Source organism: Ornithodoros turicata, chromosome 6, assembly GCF_037126465.1.
Source record: "Ornithodoros turicata isolate Travis chromosome 6, ASM3712646v1, whole genome shotgun sequence".
NCBI classification, from domain to species: Eukaryota; Metazoa; Arthropoda; class Arachnida; order Ixodida; family Argasidae; genus Ornithodoros; species Ornithodoros turicata.
The window spans coordinates 61,349,349-61,377,177 of record NC_088206.1 but is presented as its reverse complement, the minus strand read 5'-3'; the positions used below and the strand labels follow the sequence as shown (position 1 = coordinate 61,377,177).

Below are 27,829 nucleotides of genomic sequence, written 5' to 3'. Positions count from 1 at the left end.
CTGATCGCCATTGCATCAAGGCTTGTCAGTGGTCGTAGTGGTCGATGCTTCCCAAAACATCTTGATTGTGGAGGTCTATATTACATTCTTGGAACTGCTTGCCAACATGAAGATGCTTACCGGTGCGTTCCTTATCGTTTCCGCTGCGAAGGCCGAGTATCCCATTGCAAAACAGGAAGCCTTGCATTCCTGAGTGCGATATGTTTTGCGCGGTTAGGGTTAAGCAATGTCGTAGGGATTATAAGCAGACGGTAGAAAGCTGTTTTCTTTTTTCGTGCTGTTTGACTTCGCGTTGCACGTTCTCAATGGTGTCGTTTGGTTATATTAGCGGAGTCATCTCAACAACAAGACCTGTATTGTTAGCGACGTAACGATAGGTGGGAGTTGTAAATCGTGCCTGTCGTGCGCCTAGAGAAGCATAAGTTGCAATACAGAGAACAAACGAAAGGCTACGCAGAATTGAGTCTTGCCGTTTGATCGTGCATGACGTAAGCTTATACTCGTGGTTCACGCATTTTATTCTTTGACAGTGCCAACGGAAGCAACAGCATTTTTGGGAGCTGTAGGGATGATTTTAGTTGTTCTGGTTGTCTTCTACCTGTATCTCAACAAGAAGCTCTGTTTTACAACGGTTGGCGGATTTCCGTGCTGCGACGTTACCACAACCCCACACGAAAAGAAAGTAACTAAAGACTTAGGTAAGGGCAATCGTAAAAACTTTCATCCTGCTGAACCGTTGCAGACATTGCAGCATGTGCATACCATTAATGGAGTGCGTACTTGGTCTACTGCAGGTGCTGCGTTTGCATATGAAGATGTCGAATCTTCAACTGACAGTGATGAAGAAATGATTCAGCACCTACATCACTCCGCCAGTACTCAAAGTGGATTTCTGTCCTCAGCAGCTAAACGTGCTTCTTGCAGCGGCGTTCTACCAACGGATTCTTCCACAGGTACCGTATTTTCACGCGTATTAGCCGCGGCTTATCCGCGATTTTTTTTTTCTCACGGGCGCCCTGCGGCTTATCCACCGGTGCGGCTTATCTGATGACTATTTTTTCCTGGTATTTTCCGCATACGCCGATTTTAACGAAAGGGCCAACAGTGTCTCTGGAACAGCACTGCCCTGCCGATGCACGAACAGTGCGTAACAGGGACGGGTCCACATTCGAGTAGATTGATCTTCCTGGTGCATTCCCCCAAGCAGCTTTAAGGAAAGTGGCGACAGTGATTCACGTCTTCTGGAAGATCACTGACCCATCAGCCCACGAAAAACATCCGACAAGGGCACAATCCGATCTTGGTAGAACTCCAGAACTGACCTCCTCTGTTGTACACTGTGCCGATCCCGGAGTATGGACCACAGGGTTTATGGCCTTCTCTCCTTTGTCGCACAAATCAGTCGTCTCGTATTGCCCGCGGCTTATCTGCGGGTGCGGCTTATCTGCCAGAAAATTTTCAAAACGTCCCAAAAAACGCGTCCTGCGGCTTATCTGCGGTGCAGCTTATACGCGTGAAATTACGGTAATAATATAAATGCAAAGTCAACAAACACAACTGTGATTGCTTTTATATTCACACTCTTTTTCTGCCAGGATCAAGACCCGCTGCTAGCAGCAGTAAAGGCGGAGGCACACGCTCAGACTTGGCGTCTCTCGTTGAGAGAGGACATGCTCGCGGCGGAGGAGCACCGGCCGCAGGTGGCTCCGACGGATCTAGCGGACCCGAATCTGGAGATGAAGCCGCTGGAGTGACATCATCCATGCATGGAACACTCACAACACAGGCTCAGCAATTGCAGTATGAGAATGGGGCATTTCTTGCTGCAGGAGATGATTCACCAATATCGTCTGCTGCAGATGTGAGTTTGTGATGTCATCCATACAACTTCCTTTTATTTCTCTTATGGGTAGGGAGCCAGGCATTCTTCTTACTTTGCCATAGGTAGTGAGAATGAAAGGTTCTATTTTGTGCATCTGGCGGTGGAAAGTGATAGGCAACACTTTCAACGGGTCCAATTTGAGTGATGTTTCAAACTTCCGGGTGAAATTTTAATTCTGATTCTGTCTTTTCACTGAAGCATGTTGCATTTTGGTTTACATTAGCGACTTATAAAGGAAGGATGCCTTCTCAACTTACCTCAGGGGACAGCAAAAAAAATTCGCAGTAAAGGTATTTTCGTTAAAAAGGATGTCCATTATTGGACCTATAGGGCTCCAGCGGGAAAAAATTTGCTGTAGTGGTATTTTCGTTAAAAAGGTGTTCGCTGTAAAGGAGTTTCACTGTACTCACATTTGGTATTTAAAGGAATAGTGAAGACCTCCTCCACAAGTATGTTGTTTTTGGCTGCAGCATATTGTGCAATGGTTAACATGTGCTCCTGAGCAAGAACGATGATCCTACCTAGCTGATCTGTTGTGTGCGAGAGTGGTCTTTGACGTGCACACCCACAAGAAACCCATCGACTCCTCCAGAAAGCCCAAGTGGTGATGACGTCACGAACGAACCAGGGTTTTCTGTCAATGCTAAATGTCACTTGCTTGTTCCTTTAAAGTATCAAGAGTCCGCAAGAAGCTCATGATGCGGGAGCTGGAAACGCAAACTTTTCTGGCATTCCCTTTTGTTCTTTTTCATTTTGCCTTAGTAATCAGAGTACTGCCGAAGTGTGGGCCAAAGAGGGTTTACAAACAAGAAGAGACGAGGTCCACAAGGACGTGTTGTTTGTCACACAAAAGTGCTGAATGTTTCGTTCTCTTAAATCTCCGTAGGAGCCAATGCTCTTGGATCTGGCAGTAGAAGAGTTGCAATGCGTTGGCAGCACAACTCGGTGTGGAGCTCTGGAGGTTGGCTTCTCGTACAGTGCAGCGACACGGAAACTGACAGTCGCGGTGCTACGAGCGCACGACCTGCCCAGCAAGGAGCGCGGTGGTGCAAACAACGTGCAGGTAAGCTCCTCGTTCACCATCTGTATTATACCTTGTCCAGAGGAGTGACAAACACTGAAGTGGAACGTTTTTTGCTCGTAGGTTCGCCTCTTACTTCTGCCTCATAAACGGCAAAAATACAAGACTCGAATTCGGCCGAGCGCCGATGACACTCGATTCGACGAGAAGTTTGTTTTTTCGAGGATATGCCCCGGTGAGCGTGTTTCATGGTGCGGTCCTTGGGGCTTCCTTTTGTATTGTGGAAGTTAATTACTCAACAGCAGGAATTCCTTGCAGGTCAAGTTACGGTGCAAAAACTGTAGCTAAGTTACTAACGAGGCTAAAAGTTATAAGAACGAACTTGAAGTTTCCAAGTTACTTTGTAAATGTAACGAGTTGCAGTATGACTGCAGACCCTCAACTGGTGAAGTTTATGAGAGAAACCTATTTATTCGTTATGGTGGACGTGCAGATGCTTTATAATAATTGTGATACATAAAAATTATACCAATCTTACATACGATAAAAGACTCCATATCTTTATGTGTTCCCTTGCGTTGGCACTTGATTTTCGTGTCGTAAGAGAAGCAAGCAGGCACGGAGAAGAAAGCAGGCATTGGAATTTTAAGTTAGATGAGTTGCCATTCTTGCAGCACCATTCGCCTTGCATGTTGTGTAAAACTGTGCCAAGTGTGACACTTCAGCAACAAATGTGGCCTCCACTATTACAAATACACTACTGGCCACTATGATGAATGCCAAGCTTAACAATGCAATGATGCAATGCTTAAAGCTCTGCAAATAGTGATTTTTGGGTTCGAATCAAATACAAATAGAATAGTAAGATCTTCAAATAATAGCGAATCTAATTATGTCGAATACCACGCACAAAGGTGTGCTTATTGCTGAATAGTAAGCAAAAGGGGTAAGTAAGCAAACCAGGCGCTCAGTTGTAGTTCGTGAGACTCTGACTGCAAACTATGTGCTGGCTAGCTTTGCTCCACCAGGAAACTCAGACTTGCCATCACTTGTAACGGCAAAAGTTTGCACCCCCCCTCTAAATGTTACCTTTGATGTGTGTTTCACATATTTCATTGATAGAAGCGTACACGAAGAGGGGAGTCAAGTCCTGTAGATCACATAAACAAAATACAGAAGCAGAAACAAAATCTTCAGTGTCTGCTTCTGTATTTTGTTTATATTTCATTGATGAATATATTTGTGCTAGAACTGTCCTGAAAATTGTAATTCTGGATGAAATCTAGTACCCAGACGTAACATAGTCGACCATGTGATGACCTTTTTCTACGGTGTCAGCTGGTCGAGCTAAAGCTCAAAATTATTAAGCTAACTTAAACTTCCCTCGCAACACTTGCTAAAATATTTCTCAAAAGTGGCAATTTTCAGTGATCCCTCAAGTCGCACTTTTAAACCTGCCTTAACTGTTGTGGAGGAAAGCTGCCTGTCAAGTCTTCACATTGTAAATGTGTAACTTAAGTTGCATTGCAAAAAAGTTGCCTGAGGAGTTTATGTAGTGTTGCTGCCTTGCCCCTGAGCTGGCATACGTGCGCTAGTGTTAAAAGTAGACCATTTGCAGAGGAGGTCAACACCATGGGGCTGCGTGTCAGACTTTATGGATGCGAACGAATGAGACGAGAGCACCTTGTTGGTGAGACGATGGTACCGTTTTCCTGTCTCAGCTTCGACACTGCGACCACACACTGGCTTGTGTTGGAACCACGCTCCAACCTTGCGGTAAGAAAACACGCCGAAGTGGAGTTGACATTCGTGATAGCGTGCTGGACGTTTGTTTTCTCTAGCACTCTGACTCCAGGTCAGAAATCTCGAGCCTGGCTCGGTCGGACTCAACTGGGTCCACGCAGTCAATGCAGCACGGTGGTCTGCCCGAACTTTTGTTGGGCCTGGCCTACAACGGCACCACCGGTCGACTCGCGACGGAAGTCATAAAAGGGAGCCATTTTCGCAACGTTGCCATCAATCGTGCTCCAGGTAGGTTGCCAACTGCATCTGTGTTTTGGAGCGGATGTTAGAATGAAATCGTGTAAACCGACCAGGGTCGGCGGAAGGGGGGGGTTACGGGGGTTACTGTAGAGCCCCTGACTTTGTGAGGGGGGCGCAAAATTCCCATGGAGGTGAGGCGCCAAAGTGTCATCTCAGGTGCCGCATGCGAATAAGATGCGATAAGCCTCTTTCCTGAATCGATCAAATTTGCCAGCATCTCTGGGATGCCGTGATACAGTCAGAGACGGGGCTTGCGTGGTGTGTGTTAGTTGTTATTCTGTATATCAAAGAGTGATATTAAACGGTAGGAGCAAGCAAGGTAGGAGCAAGCATTGCTCCTATCGTTTAATACTGTATAAGTGGTTAAATTCGCGGGCTCGATAATTCGCGAATTTGTGAGAAGCCAGGATCAGGCAATTATTCGCGGAACCTTAAATTCGCGGTACCGCGCTGCGTCCGCCATGCATCTTAGGGACCATCCACCTTGAACTTCCTGGAAGAAGCCAATAAAAGGTATCGCCAGTGGGTAACTCGTTCAATTTGTTTTCCTTTTGAGCACTTCCGACTGTAAGGGTTGCGATTAGGGGGTCCTACTCAGCTTGTATCTGTGTCATTGCCGAACTGCCCTGTCTCCCGTCATTCTTGTCATCGCATCGAGCAGGTGCGATTGGCACTTGATAGTGATGCGGCAACTTTTACAAAGGCCTATCCATGTGGCAGAATGCATAAACGCTTTCTGGATGATCCAGGCTTGCAAGGAACTGGACTCGCGGGACGCCTACATCCGCGCGGGATTCGTACTTGAGGGCTAGACTACAGTCTCGAGATGCAGCGGCGAACTGAACACTTTGCGAGGCAATGCCGTGTAATAGCGTAAGAAACTCTGTGTACATAAGTTGCCTCAGCGTCCTGGGCCAAACTTCTTACAGATTTCATTCACGTATTTTTCTGTCATTGGTTCGAATATTTCGCGGGACTTTAAATTCGCGAAATATGGGGCTTCGCGAATTTCGCGAAAAATAGGTCCTCGCGAAAATTACTACTTATACAGTATCACTCTTTGATCTACTCATCACTGGCAACTTGACATCGCCTATTTTTCTGTCGTCGTATCTTCTTATTCTGTATACTGAGACATTCATATGCAAAAATGCAATCTACATTCAATCCATACAAGACAAAAACAATAAAGCGTTTGCCACTTTTTGACATTGAGACTGCGTCGAAGTTTTGGGACCCGGGCATGAATTGGTGGTGGCGGCGGCGGGGGATGGATTTGGGATGTGGGGTCCCCCTGAATTCAGGACGTTGCTCCGCCCCAAAAACCAACATTTCTAAAATGGGGATCCGTGGACCCTTTCTGTTCTACAGAGACATTTCTGGGATATGCGAAGTCCTCGCATGCTGATGAAGCTAAATTCTTTTTTCCATGCCTGGTCCGCAAGGCTGGACTGAACCGCACGCACTGAGCACAGTCTAGCAGTGAGTGGAGAGTGGCGCATTGCAGGTGCAGGAGTAATCTGCACAAAGTCATGGTCCGTGGTCCTGGTGTTGTGCAGCACTACTGTGCACACATATCAGACTCTGCTCTCCCTTTTCCCTGCACCTTCCCTGGGTCCACATGGTGGATGTTTCTGTGCAGAAGATTGTCCGTTTTACACAGCGTGCTCAACCACGTACCGAAGACTGGTTTCCTTTGCATGAAACCTTCATTAAAAGCATCCAGATATGTAAAGAAGCTGCTGGAAGATCAGTTCCACCATGCCGCATAACTCTTGTCGTGTCAAAGATACGTGGCTACAAGCAGTAGTGTCTGGAGATCGCTTTTGCGGACATCGGTATGAAATTGCAGTGTGTCCTTCGTTTTTTAGGTATTGCTGCACAATGTATTGACGAACTGCCAGTGTGGTGCAATAGTTAGTGTGCTTGTTGACCGGTAGCTGCCCCCCCCCCCCCCCCAAAAAAAAGAAAAAAGTAATGCATTCTTTGCAACACACCTATGGTTGAGAACCACTGGCGAAGACACATCATATGTGAGTGGATCTGTAGTGGGACCTACACTTGAACTGTTACGTGGAATAGAGCACTGGCTGGGCCGGGTAAAGCCTTCTTTTTGCGGGCCTGCGCTTGGCCCGGGTTTGACCATTATGGGCCCGGGCCTGGCCCGGACCTAAGTCGGGTTCGAGCCTGTGTTACCCCTCTGTTAGTTTGCCACATTCAAATTTTAGCCTGATACACTGGGCCGGGCCCGGGTAGGCTATAAATTTTTAGGGCTCTGGCAGGGCCTGTGCCGAGAAACCTAGAATTTTTTGAGCTTGGGCCGGGCCTGGGCTAGGTACGTAGCCGTCGGGTTGGGCCGGGCCCGGCAAATTTAAGGAATGCCGGGCCGGGCCTGGGCCTAAGAACGCGGTCTGTACAGTGCTCTAATGTGGAACACGCAGGTAAATCACATATACAGAATCTTTTGTTTGGTTCTGGTCTCTCAATGGAGCATCCAAAAATAGTTTTTTTCACTGCTTTTTCAGATACTTTTGTGAAGCTGTCCCTGATGTCATCAAGTGGGCAAGAGATAGCACGCAGCAAGACGTCTGTCCGTCGAGGCCAACCCAACCCACTGTTCAAGGAAACGTTTGTCTTTCAGGTGTGTACGGGTGATATAATGGAGAGGGTCCGCAGTCTTGTTTAAAATCCGTGACGATTCTGTGATGCAGGTTGCACTGTTCCAACTGCCAGACGTGACACTCATGGTATCCGTGTACAACAAAAGGTCCATGAAGCGTAAAGAGATGATCGGCTGGTTCTCCCTTGGCCTAAACAGTTCGGGAGAGGAGGAACTCTCGCATTGGAATGACATGAGAGAGAACAAGGGCGAGCAGGTATTTTCCATTTCACTTGATTGCAACAGCACAGTGTTGTTGCACAGCAGTAGCACAGCGGTCCCACCCAAAAGTGGTGCCTGGTCTATATATGGTTTCTCCACACCAGCCTCCCACAAAAATAATGCCTGGTTCACACTGCAACTTCTCTCTGTTGTGGTTACGGTACGGATCCTGTGCGGAGGCGGTTGTTGTAAGACATGCCGCTCAGACACATGCGCTGTTGATACGGAAGGTGCTTCCATTTGACCAATCACACCTCCACTCTACAGACAGCTATGAACAGTGATCTGGTCGGCGGAACTTTGAGTTGTATTGGAGTGTATCTGCGGCATACGGAGCAATTAGAGCTTCTTGTTTCGTCAACGTGCTTTCAACGGCGGCAGCCATGTTGGAAAAGCAACTGTGACAGCAGAGCAGTGATGCTCTTGCGTAGTGCGCCTTCGCTCATTGGTCAGATTGGTCAGAACAGGCATAGATTGGTCAGCTGCATAGCCGGAGGTAACCCGTACTGCATGGAGTTCGGTCGAGTTCAACTCTTGCAGTGCGTGTGCTATTGGCTTCGCAGTGCTTCGTTGCCGTGACAACCGTGCCGTGCCGGGTCCGTAACGCACGAAAATGTAGCAGTGTGAACCAGCCATAATGTGTAACAATGTTTTATCAGGAGCCTTATTTAAGAACATGTAGTTCATCTTAGGTGTAAGTTTAATGCACAAAAGGCACAGTATATCAGGATGAACCACTGGGTGATGCAGTGACATACAGCAGGGTTCCGGGTATTCAGAGTCTATTTTTCCCGGTCTATAGTTTATTTCTTGTCCTATTTGGAGAGTGTTTTTCAGAGATTGTTGTTTTCAGAGAATTTAGAGTTGTTTTGTTTATTTTTTACAATTGAGTTAGCATCCAAAATTCGCGGAAGAAGTGACGGCTACAAAAACGATATGCTCGCAAAAAGAATTAGAAGCTGCCTCGCAAAAACGCTTACTGCTACGTGTCGGAACTTAACGCACAGCGACGTCTGTATCACGATCACGTCACAATATGAACGTCTCGAAGTTCAGATAATCGTTTACGTATTCGCCAGGCATCTTTTTCGCTTGCCGTCGGTGTTACTAGCTCGTTTTCAGGGAAACCGAGGTACCCATAGCGAAAACTGTTTTGTCGCAGGTGTGTCGGTGGCACGTTCTACTGGAAACCTAAGACAAACAGAAGTCACACGTGATTGCGGACACTACTTCATCATCACGCCAGCAAACTGCACTGGGTAAGATGCTCCCCCCAAGTCGATACAAGGAGAGAGCAATTCCACTTTGAAGCTACGAGGCCAAAGCAGGCAGCCGTGGGGAGCGTTTGGCGGGGACTCTTCGTTTTCATGCTCACAAGCTCCTAACCTGTTGGTGTGTGTGCCTATCCCCAAAGTTCTTGTTGGTTTCACGGGTGCGGAGTTGGAGAGGACATCTTTTGGCAAAGGTGCGTGGCACATAGAAAATTAGAGCGTCTTTTAATGCCGCGAGACATTCCGAGCATCGTACGTGTTGTCATGCTTATGCAGAAAAACAACAACAAAAGAAACAAAGGCTTACCCGAGTAGTGATATTGTAGGGAAAGTTTTCTTTCTTCTCAGATTGCTTGGATCGTTACCAGCATGGCATACCTCGCGTTCCTGTGATAGCTTACTGCAGGGAGGGCGCTTTAGAGTAATTTTAGACTCGTCCAAGTAGGCTTAGCCAAATCCAAAGTCAAGTAGTGGATTGTGCCCTCACAGCTTTTGCCCTGAACCAAACAGCTCGTAGGAGTGACGTAGTTCATAACTGGGGAAGCTTGGCTAGGCGTGGCTTGGTACAGCTGTTGTTTTGAACTGGATATTAAATTGCATAAATGTTGCTCTGACAGCAAAGTTTTCAAAGAACTGATCAGCCAGATAACAAATCACTCTTAAATGACTTTAAAAGTATCGCAGAGAGGCAGTTTGTGTTAGAGGCATAGATTAACAGTTTACTGCTTAAACCCAGCAGAACAAGTTACACATGACAAGGCACTCAATATATTTTTTACAAGGGCACATTGACGTCTGTTGGGAAGCAACCCCCAATTCAGTGACCTATGTCCCTGAGAATTACTTGCTGCTCCTGATGGCTATGTAGCCGACACCTAGACAACTTAGATCCAGTGTTGTGCGCATGCAACGTCATTTTTCTGCCGTACTTGACGAGCAACGCTAAGTTGGTGGCACCTCCGACACAGTGTTGCCTGTAGTTTTCAATTTTGATTTCTGCAATTGGGAGGAAAATCGTTGAAGTGCTTTCGGATGATTGCACACCTACTGCTTTACAGTATGTTCAAAGCTGGTAGTAGACTAGAAATGGCTCGGTTTCTACCACATGAGCATGCACACTAAGCTGTACCAATTGGGGAAGTATAGTTAGTATTCACTTGTCCGTGTCTTGCCAAGAGGGTGCCAAGTAGAATGGGAGACCCCTAGTGCACGTTTTTTCCTTATACATAATTCCATGACACTCACGTTTTGGATGGAATCCTGTACGTACATCTTGTACGCTTCACTGTTTTTTCTATCTCAACATGTTGATGTTGATGAAAGTATTTTCTGGTTATACCCTCGTGCACCGTTTGTATACGTGTTCCATTGGTGCGGCACAGGTACCGCTGCTGCGAATGCTTGTTACTAAAAAAACATTGAAGAAATCAGTAAAAAAAAAAAAAAGTTGGTTCTGACAATCTTATGTGTGGTCTGTGGGAGAGATCCTCTCTCTTTAATTTGATGCCCCGAGGGGTGAGCGTAAACATACTAAGATTATATATATACATATATAATATTTCTTGTTGTATCTGAGTAATTCCAGAATTTTTACAGGGTCTGCGAGGCCCCCCGAACGTTATCAGTGGTGTCGGTTATTGAATAGTAAGCAACTATCTTGTTACGGTGACAGACTTTTGTCTCCTGTTGAGTTAAGAAATGTAAATGGACAAGGCAAAACAGGTACTACTGTACTGCTGCAATGTACTGTGGTGTTTGCCTAATTATTGCGACCCTAGTACCACCGTTAACGGCGGGCAAAACCAAGGCTACGTCGCTGAACATGACAGTAGTCAACGAAGTCACCAATGTGCATTCGTATCCTTCTGTACTGCGTTTCGGATCCCCTATTCGCACTCACTCTATTCTAAAGCTCTCTAATAGTTCAGTGATGGACGAGGACACACGACAAAGAGATTTGACATACAAACTAAAGTTACTTACTCGGAAAGGGAGAAACCTGTCAGCTGTACTTGAGACCCCTTTGTGCCCTTAAGCGCGGACCCCATGACAGGCGACAAGTGACAGCGACACGCTACAAGCGACAAAATCTATGCCAGCGCCGCCACACGAGCGACAAAAAAAGCTCTGTCGCGGCTACAAAATCTTGCATCTACTCCCCGTAGATATTTGTTGCTTGTCGCCAGAGACCGTTGCCCGGCACGAGCCCAAATCCGCTAGATTTGGCGGTACGTAACTGAAGTGAATGATAAAGTATAGAGATGTAGGCGGCCACGGCGTAGAGTGGGTGGCAAGTCAACTTTATTAAAATGAAATTTCGACCTTGTAGGCGGGAAGCAAGTGGACTTTCGAAAGTAAAAGTGGCGGAACGCGGAAAAAAAGAAAAAAAAGAAGACGAAAGCGTGGGAACCGCAAGTGCCCCCAAGAAACACATGCCCCTAAAATACATGTACACATAATTTGGCGCTATTAATTGATGGCTCCATTTGGTTGTGTGGTGTATGTAAACTGAAATCACTTTGCGTCGTGAGGAAATGGATTTTTTTCCCTGAAACGTTGTTTTGCTGCTTGCTTTTGTCGCAAGTCAAATGGGTCACGAAACAGCAGCACTGGAACCCGCATGTAGCCTATCGCTTGTTATGGGGTCCTTTATCTCTTGCGTGTCGGGGTTCGCTGCTGTGGCAGGTGCACACATTGTATTCAACTTTACCTTCTTCCGATGGTAACCTGGCATTTGAGAGCCACACGCTGACAGGTCGCGTGACTGCAGGTTGATGCATACTTTTGAAGTACACTTTGTTATGCCCTCTCTGTGAGCTGGGAAGTGTATAGCACCTTTCACGCGTACCCTGCACATTTAGTTATTCAAAATGTCTTCTACACTTTGTAACAAATTGCACAATTTTAGGAGGTATTTGAATGCCTGAAGCAAAAACACCTGTCGTGCTGCGTAATCTCAATGTGCATGGGTAGGGTCTGACTCTTCTGGTTTAAGGCAGACTCATTGCGGTCTAGTGAACGTTTGCTTCCGGAGAGAGTTGGCTGCACCGTCACGAGATTGTTTTCTTCGCTTTTCGTTCCTTCCGCGCTTTGAGGAAGTAATGTAATCGGTGCAGAACGTGATAGGAAACGACAGAGCCATTATTTTCATTCGCAGGGATCTGGAAAACTGCAGTAAGCTTGTCGAATTTCTTGATTGCAATCAATTCCCCGACTGTTACTCTAGGGAATGACATCGTTTTGGCCCAAATATCGCGGACGGGTGTGCCAAGAGAAGCGATTTTGTTGCATCTCCCATAGACTCCCATGTATTGAAAATTCAGTGAATCAGTGAGTCGCGTCAGGCCTTAAAAAATATGTCATTCCCTAGATCGTGTATCCCCGGTACCTGTATTGTGTAGAAATTTAGCGAGGTTTACGAGAACCCTGTGAACAGAAATTTCCCACAGATGACTTAAGAAGTGAATCCACCTTAAACCTGATTCCTCCCTGAATTCCAATCACGTTATCGCATTCACTATTCCCTCCCAAATCAATTTTGGACCAATTTGGGTTAAACCTGATTTCTCCCTGAATTACAACCACTGTATCACGTTGTACCACTTCCACTATTTAGTAGAAAGCTGGATATATGTCTGATGTAAATAATATTTCGGTGCAACAAGAAACCATACGAAGCACATGTGATGTTGTAACATGTGGTGCTTCTAATTATAATTCGCAAAGACTGCATCTACGACCAAGCATGCGTACACCTTAAACTGTCGTCTGCTTGCTGGACAGCAAGAACGAAAATAACCCAACAGCACCTGAATGCATCAATACCACCCTATTTCATCCCGAGTTACATTTAACGCGAAAAAGTCGGACCCCAAACGTATTCCTTAAGGGCCCCATCAGTTTAATGTCATGCCTTGGCTGTTACATCCGAAGTGAAGAAATGCCCACAGTACCTTGCAGCATCAATTACATTTCACTGGTAGAGAACACTGATAGAGAAAGGAACTTGGAGAGCACGTTTCTACATACTGCGGATTTCACGCAGCAAGACGCGAGGTTGCGTATCATTCCGTGTACCTAAAAAAAGCATCCCATATTTTGCAAAGCGTGCTATAAACTTGCTTTTTAAAATCTTTACAAAACAATGTGATCCATGGATGTTCATATCGAACTGCTATATCCCCCGTTACATCAATTCTGTATATGTGAACATGAGTGTACATATTGTAAATGTTGTTAATTAAAAGCCAAACCAGAGCGTACTGGTGTGCTACCATTGAGTGATTGTGACAGAAAATAATATTTTCCATTTCCTTTCTTTTTTTCTTATAGCCTTGGTTTTCAGTTCTTCCCTCGGCATTATGTTTTTGCAGGCTTCCTGTCTTCAGTTTGGTATGTACGATTTCAGTTCCTTTTCTTTGCTTGGTTATCTTTCGTGGTTTAGTCAGTGGTAAGCTGGACACTTCCATGCAAAGGGATCTAGTATTTGTTGATTGATAAATATTTGACCCCATTTCTGTTTCTTCTGTCGCATCGAACAAAAAAACATGCATTTAATAGGCAAAGTAGATGGTTATATCTACCATTACTTCACTCCTCACTAGAGCTGTGCGAATATTTGAAATTTCGAGTATGAAACAAATATCTGATGCTATTCCCAACCTATTTTCAGTATTCAAAAAATTTTAAATAGTACTCATGGGAGGTATTGCTATCGCCATTCTGCAAGTGCACTTCGCCTCATTACATCTAAGAGCTACGTGAAGCCCACTTCACGACACCACTACTGTTCTGCTACTGTTCTCTTGGTCCACGGCTCCATTCTGCAAGTCGGTGTTAGAGCACTGCACGGGCTGCAGTTTCAGGCCTGGCCCAGCCTTCCCTTAATGTACGGCCCCGGCCCAAGCATAAAAGATCCCAAGTTTCTCGGTCCAAGCCCGGCCCGATAAATTTGTAGTATACCCGGCCCGGTCAGGTGTATCAGGCTGTAAAATATGACTGTGGCTGTCTAACAGAGGGATAACATAGGCTCGAGACTGACCTAAGCCCGGCAATGTATGGGCCCGGGCCCGACCCGGACCCATAATGGTGAAGCCCGAGCCCAGCCAAGCCCAGCCCAGGCCCGCAAAAAGGAAGCTTTACTCCGGGCCGCGCTTTCGGGTAAGCCAGAGCCCGTGCAGTGTTCTAGTCGGTGTCACCTCATTACGCTCAAGTGTTGGTGGAAGCCTGCTTTACACTGTTTACAATATTCTCTCACTAAAGTCTACACCTTCTGTGAGCTCATGGTCAACACTGTACTCGGGGATGTTAGTGTTCCAGTAAGTGTACTCCCAACTTTCAGTGTTATATTCAATAACAGTTCGAAATATGTGCAGTTTCTATTTTAAAAAGGGGTACAGGAAATTCACAATGTAAACATAGAAGTGAGATGCACACAAAGCAGATGCATGGAACATGTTGACTAACTGTCAGTGCAGTTCATCCCACTGATGCAGTCTACCATACACCACACGGAGGGACCCTTCCCTCACAGATTTGTTATGCTGGGTGAAAAGGCTCACAAGTTCGGAGCAGAACTTCATCGAATGAGCACAACACCACAAAATATTTCGCCATGAAGTATTTAAAATTATTCGAATCTGGCCTTTTCTGATTATTCGAATTCAATTCGTCTGAAGATATTATTCGGATTCGATTCGCAGTGCAAGTCGAATACAGTCAAACTCCTTTACAACGAAACTCAGGGGACAGCTAAAAAAATTTGCAATAAAGGTATTTTCGTTAAAAAGGATGTACATTATTGGACCTAGAAGGCTCCAGCGGGACCGCAAAAAAATTTGCTGTAGTGGTATTTTCGTTAAAAAGGTGTTCGCTGTAAAGGAGTTTGACTGTATTCGAAAACTATTTGCAATGGAAATTTTGCTATTCGCACAGTTCTACTTTTCACCTTTCGTTGAAGTAGTGCTGTAGAGAATATTTTGTTTCTTTCTGCATGGCATGAGACATCCAACGACCGCTAACTCCTGTGCATGCGGATAATGGCTTTCTTCAGGTGGATGCGAGCATTCGTGTACATTCAATAAATGCATGAATAAAAATGAAGGAGCTGAGTCATCATTGTGTGTTTTTTTTTATATACCTCCTGTGTAACGACAAATCACTTCCAGTCAACACCTCTTCAAGCACAAGTTCTGCTACACTTAAAGGTGGTGTCCGTGAGGAATCTGGAAATTGTAACGTAAATGTGATATCCACTTGGAGATTCCTTCCAAGAAGAAAACACAAAAAGTTTCGCAAAATTCACACAGTTTTTTTTTTTTTTTAATAAAACATAAAAAACATCGAATTTGAAACAACCTGACAGCTCGAACTGGCCCTTCCCTGCTCCGCCTCTTCCGCTGGCATTGCCGGCGAGATTCCCAATCGCTCAGCTGACTGCATCGCCAGGCTGGTTACAATTAGAACCTGAAGTTTTCGGGAATTTTTTTTTCTTCTAAATTTGGGGGGTAAAAATCGGGTAAATTAAAATGTGCTCTAAATTCATGCGAATTCGGGTGAAAAAACTTCCAGTATGCTAAATTCGGGGAGAAATTGGGCTCATTTACTCAAACGAACTGTACTGATTTGGTACAAATGGTGATGTAACTGCATTTGCTGCCAAACAAGTTAGTGTGCATTCCTACAGACGTCTCAGTGAGGGCAATTTGCCAGGTAAAAATCGGGCTTCACCCTAAAGAGGAGACCTTCAATTCGGGGAAGAAGAATCGGGTTAAACCCTAAAACTTCAGGATCTAGTTACAATCCGATACCACGGAAAAGCACGGACACAGGTGTTTCTAGCGACTGTTTGCCAGCAGGTTGCGAGTCGGAACACTGCATTTTGTGACGGACAGCCTGCCTTCATATGCCTCCAGTGACATGATCCGCACACCGTTGCCTGAATTCATCCAGGAGCGCGCAGCTGGCAGGAAAAAACGATTAAATTCATTTTCTAATGTTTCCGACTGTTCATAAATGAAATATTCCAATTACACGTATTTCAGGCACCCACTATTCCGATCACACCTTCAGTTCAGCTGCGTGTTTTGTCCGGGCACCACCTTTAACCGTTCTAGCTCTGATGTGCTACAAACAGAATAACTTAGTAGAAAGTGCCATTGCCACTGGAGAAGGGCACTTGTACGCTACACATGTTGTCAATGTGCATGGAATACCAGTGTCACACGGCCACAAAAAATGACATCTGCTGTCATTCAGATCTTGAATGCCATTATGTGCCACACATCCTTTTTAATAACATCAAACGCTGTGAAGATGTTGCGGCAAAATATTTTTACATGGTGAAACGTAGCTTGCAGGTTGAAAATGTATCTAACATTTTGAAATGTGTTCTAATTGATTTTTTTGGTGGACCTGTTTTAATATGTTTTAATACCAGCTGCTTTCAGCATAGGTCGCTATAATTCATAAAACAATTGCATCTGTGCTTGACATCAGCGTATGTCTTTTTGTGGTTTTGTCAGCATAAATTCAGGATAACCATAATGTAGAAAGGAAAAAAAATCTTTCGAGCCAGTGAGGAAATGTTAAGGCAAGAACCGCAGATATTTTGAACAAAGGCCGTTCCTCCGGGCCCAGCTGAAGAACACACTCTGTTTGAAATATCGGCAACTCTTATCCTGAGGTTGTTCGTAACAATCATAATGTTTTTCGTGAAAAGAAACAGTCCCGTGTTTTAGAGTAGAAAGCGGTTTCATTCAAGCTAAGATTGTTACTCTACGCAAACAATGGGAGCAATAGTAGGCATTCCATGGGCGAAGGAATTGTGGCGAACCCATTAAGCAAGAAATGGCGTATAATCTGAAACTCCGCCACAAACTCTTGACACAGGTTGTGGTATACCTGTAACCTTTCAGCTACGAAATATCTCCCTCCAAAGCTACTACATGCATCCTTTTGTTTTGCTCAAAACTAGGGATGGTCCAACTGAATCTGCAAACCCTGGGCAGGGATTCGAAATTCGGGAATCCGAATTCCAGTGCCCAAGACAGCGAATCGAATCCTTCGAATCCGCCAGCCCTGTTTGTTTATTTCTTTTTGAAAGAGGTGCCTCCGGAGTTTGCCAAAACCACAGCATAAAGCTCCGACATTACAAGTTTAAAAGTAACACAGTTTTGCTTTTGATTGTTTCTTTTGTTCTATGGAAAAAAATTCAGACTCGAGAATTTATGTATTTCCTGTAGTTGGTGAACAACATATTAAATAAGTTATGCTTGGGAAGAACATACGGGTATGTTTTTCCTCAAAGTGAACTATTATGTAATTTGTTCAAAAATTCTGCTTCAAAACACCTTTCAGTAGAAGTGTTTTTTTTTTTCCTGGCTTTTTGAACTCTTTTTTTTAAAGAAAGGGTTCAAAAGATCTTAGATTCGTGGATTTGCGGAACCTTCGTTGGATTTGGATTCGGCAAATTCTGGATTCGTCCCGTCTCTACTCAAAACGCAAGGGGTAATACAGGACCCCAAGCAGACGCGAACACAAGGTGTTCACACAAGTTTGCACAAAGCACAAGTTTGTTAAGTTTGAGACAAACGTAATTGAAGCTCTCTATGTGGCACTGCACAAATGACTTTAAAGCACTGCACTTGATGTCATTTTTTGTGTCCGTGCGACACTGGTACAAGACCTACCATAAATTAAGACACTGTCAGCGTTTCTTCATTTCTCAAGACCATTGGCAGCGAGAGGCCCCCTCACTCCACCCCCAGAACGAATGGCAATGTCGGCACAGTTTCGATAGGTCTCCTGGGGTCCGCAGCCGAGTCTCTGCTTGCCATCCTTGCATCTTCCAACAGTATGGCCTGGGTTGTAGCAGAATATTTTTTGTCCTTAGTGTGATTACGTGCAGGCAATGCAGCTGCATCAATAGTCTACGCAAATTAAAATACAAGGAAGCAAAGTTGGTTGGTTGTGCTTTCTGTTGAGTGTGTGATAAGGTTAATGCATTAAGGTTAAAATAAGTTTAATGCGTTGGAGAGTAGAACTTTGCACACTAGCATACTGTAAATGTCCTGCTTTATATGTGGGGCTTACACGAAATATAAATGTCATCAGCGTTCATTAGTGTCAGTGTCATCAGTGTTCGAATTTTTGAAAAAAGTTACAAAACTCCACGGATTTTGATTATCTGAATGCTTGAGTCTCTTTCCTGGCAACAGCTGGAGTGTCTCTGCTGCTCACCCAACGTTTGAAGTCTGTCAGCAGCTGCAGTGAGGAGAGGGAACTCTACCTTCGGGGAGCAATGTTGCAAGACACATTGAAGATTGGGTACCCTATGATGTTGCACTACTTGTGCCTTACATAGATTGCACATGGATTGCAGTGGGATAAATTGAATATTGAATAATTGACTTATTGCATAAATTGAAAGGTTCTGAAGACACGAGATTTAGTCTGCAGTGACACAAGATTCGTAATTAATTTTTTGATACCCCCTGAACTCTCGAACAGTTCAAGTGTGGAAAGCATACCTGCAATCCACTCCCAACGAAGAATGCAATGATTGCATGTGACGTCCCGAGGAAGCTTCACTTTGAAAAGGTAGAGCCCGCCGCGTGATGTGGGCAGCACGTAGCGGTACACTGCGCCTTCCTCGGTGAGGATGGGCAAGTGGTAGTGGAAGCAATCTTCCGTCTCCAGTTGGTTGACGCTGTCACGTTGGCACAGAGAGAATTGGAACCTGAAGAAAATAGAAGAGCCACGTACTTGGTTGTGATTATGTATTCGGTGAGTGACATTATACGTACCACCCCATGTGATTTGAAGTGATGTCTACAACGACGTCAACGTCGGCATCTGGTGGGTAAGTCCGAACGGTGATGTTTTTCCCGTACAGTCCTCCAGTCTCGTGGGGCCGGGGAGTGGGATGGGAGAAGGCGTCGCCACAGGGACCACACCGTCCACCGTTTTTCTTCCATTGTGTCTGCAGGAACGGGTTCCTTTTAAACTTCTCGAATTGGTTATTAAAGGGGCAGTCGGAATAGTTCTGAGATACTGCTCGTAACGAAAAGTGCTCCTTGATTATAGCTGTAAGAAGCGTCTCCCTGCAAGAATGCTCAACATTATAGAAAACAATCGAATGCTTATATGTGCGGAAGGTAGTGTTCTTTCAGTTCATATTTTCCGGAATTTTGCTCCATCTCTATATAGTGTAGAAGTGATATTGTTGAAGCTATATGGGATATAAATAAAAGCGAAGGCACGAAAATAATTTATAGTTGTGCTAAACAGAAACCTGTCAGAACAACCAAAGTTACCTCTTCAGTAATTCAAGCATTACAGAGAGGACGCTACGAATGTTGATAATCCTAAAACAAATATTAAAAAATCTCAAGATTTACAAGTTTTGAGGCACGTGTTTTATAAAGAGGCAAACAAATGAGAAAAAAATATACATTTTGTACTACGGGGATCGAAACCTTTCGCATTTCAATGGCGTTTCAAGCGCAGGCACGTTAGACGACGGGTCTCACTCACAGAAAATCCTCCGCAGTAAAGTCCAGCGTCGTCCAAATCCTCGGGGGTGTCGTAACCAAACCTCCACATCGCGTTCCTCGCCGGTGGTTCGACGAGCTTGGCATGTCCATGGACATCGTCTAGACGTAATATCAGTGCGAAGGCTCCGAGGAACAGCGTTCGCGCCACCATGACTGCTTCGGCGTCGTCTGCAAGTAAAGTGTTGGTCAGTTGAGGACGCGGTACGAAAGGGGTGCTAGGACATTGCCCCGCACGTGCAATTGGCGAGAACGAGTTTGTAGCTCGGAGCAATGCATAATCATTTGATGCAGCAGAGTTATAGGTTTTGCCGGTGTTTGTGAGAACCCCCCGCAGTTCAGGAAGAGGCGTGGTAGGAAGCTTGGAAGCCGGTATCACACAGGGGTGGAGTTATGTGCCGGGTTCTCCGGGCGATGTCAGAAGTTCATCGGCAAGCTGTTAATCGTAGGGCATTCTGGTTACGTAGGTTTTGATGTTTCGCCGGAGACTTGAAACATCAAAGCAACTGATAAATTCACAAAAATGCTTTCGCAAAAGCCGACTGAGAACTTCTGGCGACAATCCGATCTCTCCTCCACGTGCTTCCCTCCTTTCACAAGCAGGTCTGCAAATCTGTGTTCGTTCCCGCTAAATGCCATGGCGACTGTCAGTCACTTCGTTGTCGACACTGGAATTATTTTCTTATAGGTAGCGTGAAGAGTCACATATGTAGAGTCCTGGGGTCGGAATTTCTGGACCCGCATGCGAGCCGTACCTGCAGGTGCACTACCCGCACCCGACCCGTAACCCGCATATCTTCAAAAGTTCACCCGCTCCTGCAGTGGCGTCTGCGTCACCCGAAGCGGGATTGAAACTGGATTGCTTTTCTCCGATCCACATCAGCTTGAGCATGCGCGTAGGAAGTGAAGTTGCAAGAGACAACAAAGGCGGAGTAAAGACCATGGCATAGAGAGCGGGGGACAAAGGTCAACCCTACTGCACACCGGACTATATCGTAACACTGGCAGACCCCCCCCCCCCCCCCCCCCCCATTTAGCTCAATAGTAGCTGATACTCCAGTGTACAGAGTTCCGATCAGTGATTTCCCCAGAAATTCACTGCTGGGGGGCTGAGCTTTTAAAGGGGGGTATGCTTGGTGAAGGTTCCATTTACGGAATTTTTCTTAGACACGGAAACAATCGTGGCACAATGGTGACATATCTGCACAGCTTTCACGTTTTATTTGTACATGTTATTACGTTAGAACACAGTGCATTATAATACAGATTCATTATGAACGGCGTTTCAACATGAAGATGCATAATCACACGACCGACAAAGAAAAAGACTAGCACCTTGCCTCACGAAGCTCAATGAATATCTTGCAACCAACGGTGAAAACCTTAGACGAGAAAAGCAGAATACCTTGCTTGATTGAGTTGGGCGCAAATGGTTCTTGATGATCCACATTGAGTTTGCGTGCCCGCACGCATTTTTGCTCGTATATGCGCGTAATATATGCATTGAACAGTCACTTTCAAATGATTTTGGACAAATGCATGGTACGATCATCTGCATGCTGTGGTCCTACAGCCAAAGTTTGACAGCACAGGATGTAATTCGCTGCGCCGGACTCACTACCAGAACGTGTTGGTGGCCGGGCTGGGTGGAGTCACCTGAGAAATTTCAGGGGGGGGGGGGGGGGGTTGTTGCAAAAATGCAGGGAGGGTGTACACTCCCCTTGAGGGGGGTGTAGGGAAATCCCTGCGTCCAATTGACACCTCTTAGATAGTAGGCTTGCCCACTACGTCGCACAGGGAGGCCTGTTGCCACAACTGTTAATGCTGCTATGACGTAAATGAAAGAGCGAACAAGAGAAAAAGCTCGCGGAAGCTCGCAAAGCTCACGCAGGATCCCGTGCGTGACGTAGGGCGCAGGCCTTCTGCTATCTAGGAGGTCTTGGTCTGAGCCGTTCCTGGTCGACATCCGCACCCGACCCGGCTATCCACACAATACCAAAAATCTGGACCCGCAGTAACGTGCGGGTCATGCAGGACTCTAATCATGTGGTAGTTTGAGGATATCGAGAACAGATGAATATGTTTGAAGTAGATAGGTCTTTATTTTCATATTCGTTATATGCTTCCGCAGTCGGCGTACGCAGACTTCGCCAGGCCAGACACGGACACCGTCGTTGACTGCTTCGAGCGCATTGAATGAATGGATGTAATGAATTGCCATAGAAATGAATCTAAACATTTTCTTTGACACACGCCTCTGGTTGTGAAATCTAAGGCATACGCTGGTGTTCCAAACGGCTCGCGCTGCTTCCAAGGCTGCTTCCCTCAGAAACCGGGAGCTTAACCGTCGGTTTGGTTGTGACACCACACGGTGCAAGGACTACAGGTTCAAGAAACCTCTTGAAATGCTACTAAATTCTGGAAAAGACACTGCACTGGGAATGCATTTTTTGAAGCACCGCAAGTACGATTTAAACTTGGCGCTAAAAGAGCACCCGCTATCTCGAAGCAGAAAACGCGACACGTAACGTCCATCTGCATACGGAGGCTCAAATAACCCTTTAGAGTAATTTCAATTCATACATCCTTTATGTTGGTATGCTACCTAAATCTTTAATAAGTTCATAAATACGATACAAAAAGTTGCTACTAAAATGTTACAACGGGTTCTGCTTCAGGTCTTGTTTACGTCTGCTACTGTGTTGGCGCGGATTGTTGATGTGCTCCTATTTTTACACGTTGGAAACTTATGGATGGTAACGAAGATGTTTCAGACATTGCACTTGTTTCTTATTCTGTTCGTCTGCTCCGTAAAACCATGCTTTAAACCGGCGAGGAACTAACGTCCTCGGTAGTAACAGAATGCACAAGAGCTTATTTGCAAATGTAAACTCGGAAAATGAAGAATATGATCAGTAAACTACGACAATTTAGCATATAAGAAATACAACGCGTGTGGTATTCGTGCAGTGTATTATCTTAATTCTCCAAGAATACTCTTAGTTTACTCTCTCGAGCTAGTTTAGTCTGATTCAAGTGTCACACTTTTTAGATATTAGGCAGCGGGTTTCGCAGACAAACTCCCGAGATGAGCTGCCACAGGTAAGCGCATATGATTTATGGGCTCTCTACCGTGCTAGGTGATACACTAGTAACATCATTTGTTTCCTTTGAAGGGTATGTTCCGTCCATTCAAGAAGCCGTCACTTACACCGCTCGCCTGTGTCCTGCGGGAGTTCCAGCATGTCACGAAGGACTCACGGGTGTGTATGTATGGTACATGGGGACCAGCGGACGAGCATGCTTTCTTCGACACAATAATGACCCAGCAGGCACAATACAGAAATGCTCTACATATAATGCCTCAGACGTTTGAAACCCCCATCTCGTTCTTTCATACACACACGTTTTTTTCGAGTTTTTCTGACAAACTTTGATGGATTTTTCATTCTAAGCATTGCATCAGGTTACACAACAGTGTGTCCCCTTCGTTCATACCTTTGCTGGCTGTCGTCTTTCTTTAATGCCTCCTCCCCATTTATTGTCCACTGTTCAAGTCTGATCGGGATCTGCAGGCTCCAACCCTGTTGTGTCTTGAGGGGCCATTTCTTTGCAACGTATTGGCACGCTCCTTTGGGCAATGGTGTCCATGCACCGAAAAGACCGGGTGTTGTCGTTGTGCTGAATTTTAATCTTGCATAATTAAAAAGTCTGTTAGTCAACGACCGATGAGGCTACTCGTGCGGCCATGAGGTGGCCCCACTTGACCAGGAATATATCGCCGTCTATTGTAATAGAAAAAGAAAATACATTATTTTTCAATTTTATAAAGCTGTGTCCACAGTTAGCATGAACACCCTGTATTCTGTCACATGTGTTACTTTGTGTATCCTCTGGTTCTTTCAACCACAGGCAAAAGCAACATTATGGCTTGCAGTTTTCAACATTGTATGCTGTAGCTTACTAATATACTGGAGCCGTTCATCGCGCAGCATAGGTAAGCACATTCTGACACACTTTTTTAGTGTTAGCACTGCCCTAACATTCTAGCAGTCCAACTGTTAACCCTCCTCCTCTTGTCTGCAGCCGTACATGCATTGGCGTATCTTACTGTATTTGACTTAGCCTGGTGAGTCTTTGCAGCGGTATATTATTATTAATGATCGTTTGTGTGATGTTTTCGTTAATGCTGTATTTTCGTGCCTTTTGTCAGTTACAATGTTATTAACACCAAAGGTATTAGGCGATATTTAGGTATGAAAGTCTGTAGAGATTGTTGAATGAGATACAAGCAAAAACTGTCCATAATTGAGTCTTGCCCCAATATCGACCTCCATGCATGCATAACACCAAGTAAGGTACGCAACATGACTGAATACTTTACATTTCAGTCTGGGAAACTGCCTCCTCAGCCTATGGGTCTTGCAGCAGAAGGCAAATTCTACATTCAGCTTTGGGTATGCATTACTTCTTGACTGCTTTCTTCAACACAATTAAAATGCCCTCTTTTTGCAAAGGTACAACCGCTTCGAAGTCCTCGCTATTTTTGCAACGACCATCTTGGCGCAGTTGGGATCTTTCTTCATTATCAAAGAAAGGTGCGTTTTATGCGAGCAGAAAGACAAGCACACGTTAGGCTAAGACTAATGCCTTTATTTCTGCAGTATTGAGAGGATCATTCAGCAGCCTCAGGTTCACACGTAAGCTCCGATACTTCCACGGTCAGACCTGTGCTGTGAATAATTTCTTTGTGGCAATCTCAGGGGTCGCACTATACCAGCAGCCGTTGTGGCATTTGTGTGCCACACTGTCGTGACGTACACTACAAACCGAGCGTCTCTTGCCCACGTGATCGCTGCTTCAAGCTCCAGCTGGCTTCAAGAACATGTTGCTGAAGTGAGCCAGAGGTAAACATTGTGCGCCGCACTAGATGTGGGTTATAGTACATAGGGCCCTGTGCAGAACCGTTGTGAGGCGAGTTTGCGCCCGGGACAGGGTAAACGTGAAGCGTCCCCCCCTCTCTCTCTCTCACTGCAGTCAGAAGCTCTGTAAACAAAGAAAATAAAATGCTCATTCACACTGCCGCGATCATAACTTCAAATTCTCTTAATTCCTGCTTTATACTGTACAAACAACTTGCCAGGGCCTGCCGTTTGGCGCCCTCTCTGGCGAGGGCACCCGGGGCGGCTGCCCCTCTCGCCCTCCCTTCGCTATGGCTCTGGCCACATGTATTAGGGTAAGACACTGTAAAACCCGTTTTTACCCCCGACTTGCATCGTCGTTACTTGGGGTAAAACCCTAAAAGACCAGAAAGCAAACTCGTCAAAGTGCAAATTCTGCCACCAATACTGGCACTAGAGGATACTATGTTCCGCATATCATGTTCATGTGAAACATGAGAAGCACTCCTTTTCTTTAAATTTTTCACCCGAAAATCTGTGTTTCCACCCGATGTTGCCAGATTTTACCCTGTTTCACGGCCTCTGATGTAACACCCGATTTATACCCCCCCCCCCCCCCCCCCCGATTTTCAAAAATAACATAAAACCCGAAAACACAGGGCCCTGATACTTGTCCACACGAAGCCTTTTCTACACCTTGCCGTGGATGACTCCATGTTGAAGCATAATATTGTTTTGTCTTCAGCGTGTGCCGTATTGTCCCTGGACTTTCGCGCATTCTGCTTCCGCGACTCAACCCGCTGATGCTGCTTGGTTCGGCTGCATGCGGCGTAGTGCTTCTGGCCCACTTCTTTATTGAGATCTAGTGAGCCGTTCATTTTTACTTTGTCCCATAGAAAGTTCTATTAAAGTGCAATTACATTGTAACACCATCAAATTTTGTGCTCATTAGCCAGTACCACACGGCGGACACCTCAGCAGCCGTCACAATTGCTCTGATGATCTGCATCACCATGTATCCCATGACAATATACTGCGCCAAAATTTTGCTCCAGGTAAGGAAGGGTTCTCTTTGTGTCAGTGTAGTGTTGGCAGAACTTGAATGTAACAATCTCTCAATTTTGTTTTCGTTGCAGACGGCTCCGCCACACGTGATTGGTCAGTTAGATAAGTGCCTCCGTGAAGCATCCACTCTCGATGGGGTGCTGGAATTTCGTCACGAATGCTTCTGGACTGTGTCATTTGGAGTATTGGTTCGTAATGCAGCCTTCGTATTGCTCCTGTTTACTATAGAGGGCGTTTCGCCTAAGGTGTCAGAAAAATCAGTGGGAAAACCTACCGAAATTATTGGGCGAACGTATTTATCTTCGGCAAACATATTGCACATTTTCTTCCCCACAGCTGTTACTATTGCCCTAGGTAGTGTATTTCGTGGTGGATTTGCGTAAATCTGCAATGCACTTCTTGATTCTGGCAAGAAAACGTTACTTTAGCTTTGCAGATATCGGAGTTCAATTCAACATATCGAATTTCTTTTGACTAAAATTTGATAGAATTGCCTGTAGTACGTGGCAAGAATTCCATATGGGTCTGTAATCTCGACCCCATAATTTTCACACAAGTAGATTTTCTTTTGTGACAGGTTAGATGTGTAGAACAACTACTGTGTAGAACAACTGTGTAGAACAACTAGATGTGTAGAACCGCTGCGACATTCCATCATCGCCGATCAGGACTCGTGTAGAGGGACACCACCTCCTCTACAGATGAAACATATGTGGTCTAAACATTTACTACTATGTTCTTAGCAAATACTTCGTAGAGTGGATGTCCAAACAAAACTTACTCATAAAAATGTACTAGGGGACTGCAATTACCTGTGTGTAACCCTTCAAAAGTATTGGTAGAAATTTTTTTTCTGATCTGCCACTACAACTCGTTGACCGTCACCAAAAAAGTGCACACGCTGGACTTTTTATGACCAATAGAACCTGTACAGATGACACTATTAGACTTCTCTTCAGGGAAGGCTAACGGATATATTTAAATTACCATTTCCATTTTCGTTACTGAAATATTTTGGTTCCACCTACCATTTCTGATACAAGACTTTCAATTTGTCAGCAGCCCCTTATGCCCAAGTGCTGCTTCAGGCCCACGCATACAAACCTCACAAGCAAGCTTGCTCGAATGAAATCTTGTACATCTCCCAGAATTTAGAAATTGTATAGAAACACGTCTTCATCCTGTTGATTGCCCTGGCGAGCATGAAAACATTGTGGGGAGCGTTTTGATCATGCGTTACGCAGATTGGGACAAGCGAGCCTCGGACGAACCTTTAAGATTCCCCATTGTTCTTCCTATGCTGTTGCGCTCGTTTTTGTTAGCAGCTTCAATATACAGCTTCCCTTTCTGTTAGAATTTCTGTTACTATTCCCTGCTTTTCTGCACATTCACGCTGATGCATAAGCTTCTGAAATTGACTGAATTGACCGGTCTGACTGATTGAGGGTCGCATCCAAGTGAACTTGAAATGGCGTAAAACTTTCTAGGCGGGCTCTGTTCACGTGCGGGTCCGTCGCGATGCCAGTGAGCAACTTGTTCTGGCTCACATTGTCGACAGACTCTCCAACCTAGTTTCGGAGCTCACAGTTCAGGTACGTCAACAGAAGTTCATGTTGCTACCACCTTATTTCACGCTGCCATTTTATCCGTTATAGGTATTTAAAGACGAATGGGCTTGGACGTCGTCGACGTCGTTCCATCGGCCCTACGTGCCACCGGACTCGGATTCTAGCTCGGAAAATCCAAAACGCCAGATTTCTTCGTCCATTTTAAATATGACTCCTAATCTGGATCTCATGCAGCAGCTTCCGCTGCCGACCAGTTACACGATTCCCCACGCTAACAGCTCTGGACATCATGGTCACTAGAACTCTTGCCAATGCTCAGAAAAAGTTTGTGTTCCAATCATCGTCGTGCTGAAATCAGCAAGCTTTCATCCACGACGCCCACAGGAACCCCTACTGAGTCACGGCAGTGTTTAACATTCCTTTGGGTGGTCGTCTCTCAGGAGTGTTATGTGTGTTGGCAGCTTCTGAAAGCTTGCCAGGAAACTGGGACGCAATTAGAATATGTCTGTGACACGACGAGAGATTTATATAGTGCCCTTTGTCGTACTATGTGATCTTTATTTTGAACTGTTGTACATACCGTCTGAGACAGCACGTTTGAGTGAAGTGTAAAAGAAATGGCTAATGTAAAGAGAGTGAGAATA

General features: G+C 45.2%; 3 protein-coding genes across 12 annotated transcripts; 2 read left to right on the top strand and 1 right to left on the bottom strand.

The window, feature by feature from the left end:
• Positions 1 to 11: 11 nt before the first annotated feature.
• LOC135396887 (synaptotagmin-14-like) lies at positions 12 to 15,215 on the top strand. Of its 7 annotated transcripts, none has more exons than XR_010423562.1 (13): positions 12 to 122; positions 531 to 698; positions 795 to 953; positions 1,596 to 1,861; positions 2,769 to 2,945; positions 3,027 to 3,138; positions 4,522 to 4,679; positions 4,745 to 4,934; positions 7,472 to 7,587; positions 7,658 to 7,822; positions 8,990 to 9,086; positions 13,431 to 13,490; positions 15,101 to 15,215. XR_010423562.1 is itself a non-coding variant. In XM_064628109.1 (11 exons), exons 1-11 carry the CDS (start codon positions 107 to 109, stop codon positions 9,020 to 9,022), a joined length of 1,560 nt encoding a protein of 519 aa, XP_064484179.1. In that variant the 5' UTR covers positions 12 to 106; the 3' UTR covers positions 9,023 to 15,215. The 7 variants fall into 7 exon arrangements, 1 of the variants encoding a protein (XP_064484179.1); XR_010423561.1 differs by having other exon boundaries at positions 13,771 to 15,215; XR_010423558.1 differs by having other exon boundaries at positions 13,431 to 15,215.
• On the bottom strand, positions 15,210 to 20,068 carry LOC135396890 (uncharacterized). 2 transcript variants are annotated; one of them, XM_064628114.1, is made up of 5 exons: positions 19,635 to 20,068; positions 18,905 to 19,080; positions 18,629 to 18,837; positions 17,789 to 17,959; positions 15,210 to 15,322 (listed from the first exon to the last, which is right to left on the bottom strand). In XM_064628114.1, exons 1-4 carry the CDS (start codon positions 19,803 to 19,805, stop codon positions 17,817 to 17,819), a joined length of 699 nt encoding a protein of 232 aa, XP_064484184.1. In that variant the 5' UTR covers positions 19,806 to 20,068; the 3' UTR covers positions 15,210 to 15,322; positions 17,789 to 17,816. The 2 variants fall into 2 exon arrangements, with proteins under 2 accessions (XP_064484184.1, XP_064484185.1); XM_064628115.1 differs by having other exon boundaries at positions 15,210 to 17,959; positions 19,635 to 19,822; positions 19,889 to 20,068.
• On the top strand, positions 19,789 to 27,829 carry LOC135396889 (zinc transporter 6-like). 3 transcript variants are annotated; one of them, XM_064628110.1, is made up of 14 exons: positions 19,789 to 19,828; positions 22,704 to 22,753; positions 22,828 to 22,914; positions 23,564 to 23,648; positions 23,738 to 23,780; positions 24,043 to 24,108; positions 24,169 to 24,249; positions 24,316 to 24,351; positions 24,415 to 24,558; positions 25,298 to 25,417; positions 25,505 to 25,607; positions 25,689 to 25,805; positions 27,105 to 27,209; positions 27,273 to 27,829. In XM_064628110.1, exons 1-14 carry the CDS (start codon positions 19,804 to 19,806, stop codon positions 27,483 to 27,485), a joined length of 1,275 nt encoding a protein of 424 aa, XP_064484180.1. In that variant the 5' UTR covers positions 19,789 to 19,803; the 3' UTR covers positions 27,486 to 27,829. The 3 variants fall into 3 exon arrangements, with proteins under 3 accessions (XP_064484180.1, XP_064484183.1, XP_064484182.1); XM_064628113.1 differs by lacking the exon at positions 19,789 to 19,828 and adding an exon at positions 22,095 to 22,115; XM_064628112.1 differs by lacking the exon at positions 19,789 to 19,828 and adding an exon at positions 22,302 to 22,407.